Source organism: Hetaerina americana, unplaced genomic scaffold, assembly GCF_022747635.1.
Source record: "Hetaerina americana unplaced genomic scaffold, ioHetAmer1.1.p SCAF_125, whole genome shotgun sequence".
Classification (NCBI taxonomy): domain Eukaryota; kingdom Metazoa; phylum Arthropoda; class Insecta; order Odonata; family Calopterygidae; genus Hetaerina; species Hetaerina americana.
The window spans coordinates 856642-859681 of NW_027286348.1; the positions used below are offsets into that span (position 1 = coordinate 856642).

The following is a 3040-nucleotide window of genomic DNA, read 5'->3' on the forward strand; positions in this document are numbered from 1 at the left end:
CTTACGTCAATTGCAGTGAATGAGAAGATAGAGTCAACGGAGAATATCTTCCTCCTGAAATCCACGCACCTGTGCACCTCCAATCAATTGAACGCCTTTCATCTGCTTCACTCCACAGCACCAATGGAAGCACACCAAGCAGATGACTCTCTCTCCATAGAAGAGCGACTGTTCTCTGCATTATTCATTGGATCCCAATTGTCGGAGTGCAAGGGATTGTTGGGTGAGGTGGAGGACGTGGACGCTAGGGGCGTGCGGGGACGGACGGCGCTCCACGTGGCAGTCCGTGCAGGGAAGGACGATTGGGTGGAGAGACTGCTGGGGATGGGAGCGGACCCCAGGCTGAGGGACGCAGAGGGTGATGACGTACTGCAGGTCGCCGAAGAGATGAGCGCCAACAGGACTGATGACGCCAATCATAGAGCTAGAATGAAGATCCTGATGCTGGTGCGAGTGGTGCACCAAAACAACAGTGCACGTAGACTATCAGTTCCAATGGCTCCATGTAGCTGTAACACTCCAAGTGAGGTTCCATTACTCCAAAGTGAAAGGTCAGGTCAGATTACTGCTTTGAAGGAACTGATTCTTGGTGTGTCTAGGGAAATTGGATCCCTGAAAGGGACTGTTGTGGAGTTGAAACGGGAATTGGAAGCGAGGGACTCACTCTTGATTGCTTTGGAGTCTGGAGTGACCTCTCTCGTTGAGAAGAGCACCTCTCTGGATGCGGTGGTGCGTGGGTGGGTGGCAAGGGAGGTCGTAGCCAGGGAAGCGGTGGCAGTCAACGAAGAGGAGCCAGTCGCTGAAGGGGAGAGGGATTGCGTCGAGGCGATGATGTGCGTTACGACCATCTTGCATGCAGACGACAGAAAGAAGTCCTGTGTTCGGGGTATTTATAAAAGGCTCCAATCGGAGAGTCCCCTGACGGCTGCCATTTTGAGATTCATTGTGAAGCAGTCTGGGGTCTCCGTTCACATCGACTGCTCCTCTGACACAATAGAGAGGATGAAGGGAAGGTTGGTGGACCACAACAGAGAGGAGAAGGGCGGACGTATATTTGTAGATTATTCAGAAATGAGGGCGTATGTTGCGGGAGGGAAGATTGGGGGAAGTGAATGGGAAGAGAAAGGTGTTGCTGCCCGTCTTGTTTGTGCTTTGTTTCAGTTGGCCTTGAACATTGCCTTTAATAACGAAGGTCGACCGTACGCAGAGAGGGACACTCCTAACAGACGACATTTTAAGGAAGTACTTCGGCAAGCAGAGATAGAGATGAAATGGAAGAGGCATATTGATTTTTTTACTCATCCAGCGATAGTGATGGAGGAGGAGAAGGCCAGGGAGATAAATTTCGTAACATTAATCACTTCTAAGATCGTACAATTTGGATTGAATTCTAGAGAGATTGCAGAACATCGCCGTAGACTCCCTCTCCTCTTTGAATACGTAGAGGGTCACGTGATGGCGGCTCTCGAGTCCACGGTGCGTACTCATCCTATTATTTACTTAAATTAGCACCAATATTGAATTTCCTGTTTTCAATATTGCTTTCTTCTTGATTAAACTTTAATTTTCAGTTGGCAATAGAGATTTGCCTCTGAATGATTGTTTATAGATAAATTAGTGTGATAATACAATAATTTCTTTTTTGATTCTTTTTTTGGAACTGAAGTAATGTGAATGTGCATTTTTCTGCTTTTCCCCCGAGGTTGACCAATCAAAGAGTTAAATGTTGCACAGAATAATGTCAGCCTTTGAATTTTTTCCGTCATATTCCCAAACCTATTTCTCTTCTGTGTTACGGTGTGGTCAACTTCAATGAGTTATGAAGAGGGTTTTTGAAATATTTGAACCAATTATTTGGAGGAATCTAATGAAATACTCATATATATAATTTGGAATGCCTTTTATTTCTAATACTCAATCATCTTAATGTCAATCTCAATTTATGCTTTTTAATTCAAACTCTGTGGGGGAGATTTATGACTTGAAAGAGCAGTTGTGGATCGTATATCCTAATTGTGTTTAACTTCCAATATTGGTTGTCATTTATGCAAGATATTTGAGAATACATTTCATATTGCATTTCTTGCAAATGAAAATTGCATTTTTTGGATCAAAGTGGAGTTTTAAAGAGGACTGTATAAAGAACATGTGGGCCTTAATTTGAATGGTTTTAGTTATCCTATCCATTGGTTTCTCTTGCCTCTCGAGTGCACTTCAATTGATGTTAGAATGATTATGATCAATACTAATATCGTATAATCGAAGCATATTGTCCGTATTAGATTTTGTTTCTTTTGCCTTTTGACAGGATGAATCGTCGTAAACAAGGTTTTTATGTTCCATGGTGTGTATTGCAGCAACCAAAGAGGAGAGATAACATTTGCGAATAGCAACGATGGACTCATCCGTGATTGTATATTTCACTCTCATCGTCTCATCCGATGCAATCCTCTCTGTTTAATCTCTGTGGCGATGCATTTGAATTGTCATTTTACTAATCACATATGTAATCATTTAATACCTGCAATAAGAATGGAATAAATATACTGTTTTCACACAATCACTGTATCAATTATTTTCATTTACATTTAGCAACAGTTTTCTACACAATACAGATGTGAAGAGTAAAAAAGGGCCTTTGTAAAAGGAATAAATGTATCAATTTATAAGAAAATAAGATTGTAGTGCTGCCTTCGCTATCTTTTTAAGTCTTATGATGGTTTTATCCTTAATATTGTGGTAAAAATAAGGCAAAAACTCCCCATCATCAGCAAAATAAATTAATTTCATGTGGTAGTCATTCGAGTAAGATGTGTTTCGTGATTTTTACTAAATTGGAAAAAGGGAGCAGAATTGTTCGGTAATTCGCTTTTTGTGTTTTTGGATGGGAAGAAAAGCGAGGAGATGAAAGCAAAGTTGGATGCTGTTGGATGGGGACACTTCACTTCGCGCCATCTATGACACCACAGTTAGATATTGGTTCAACGAATTTAAACGTGGGCGTACATCTGTTTTTGATGAGGAGCGACCAGGACGCCAG

At 41.9% G+C, this 3040-nt stretch overlaps 1 protein-coding gene across 1 annotated transcript; it reads left to right on the forward strand.

Moving 5' to 3' along the window:
- The first annotated feature begins 387 nt into the window (after positions 1-387).
- On the forward strand, positions 388-2518 carry LOC139686012 (uncharacterized). The gene is made up of 2 exons (XM_071583109.1): positions 388-1476; positions 2309-2518. Exons 1-2 carry the CDS (start codon positions 388-390, stop codon positions 2321-2323), a joined length of 1104 nt encoding a protein of 367 aa, XP_071439210.1. The 3' UTR covers positions 2324-2518.
- The last annotated feature ends 522 nt before the right edge of the window (positions 2519-3040 follow it).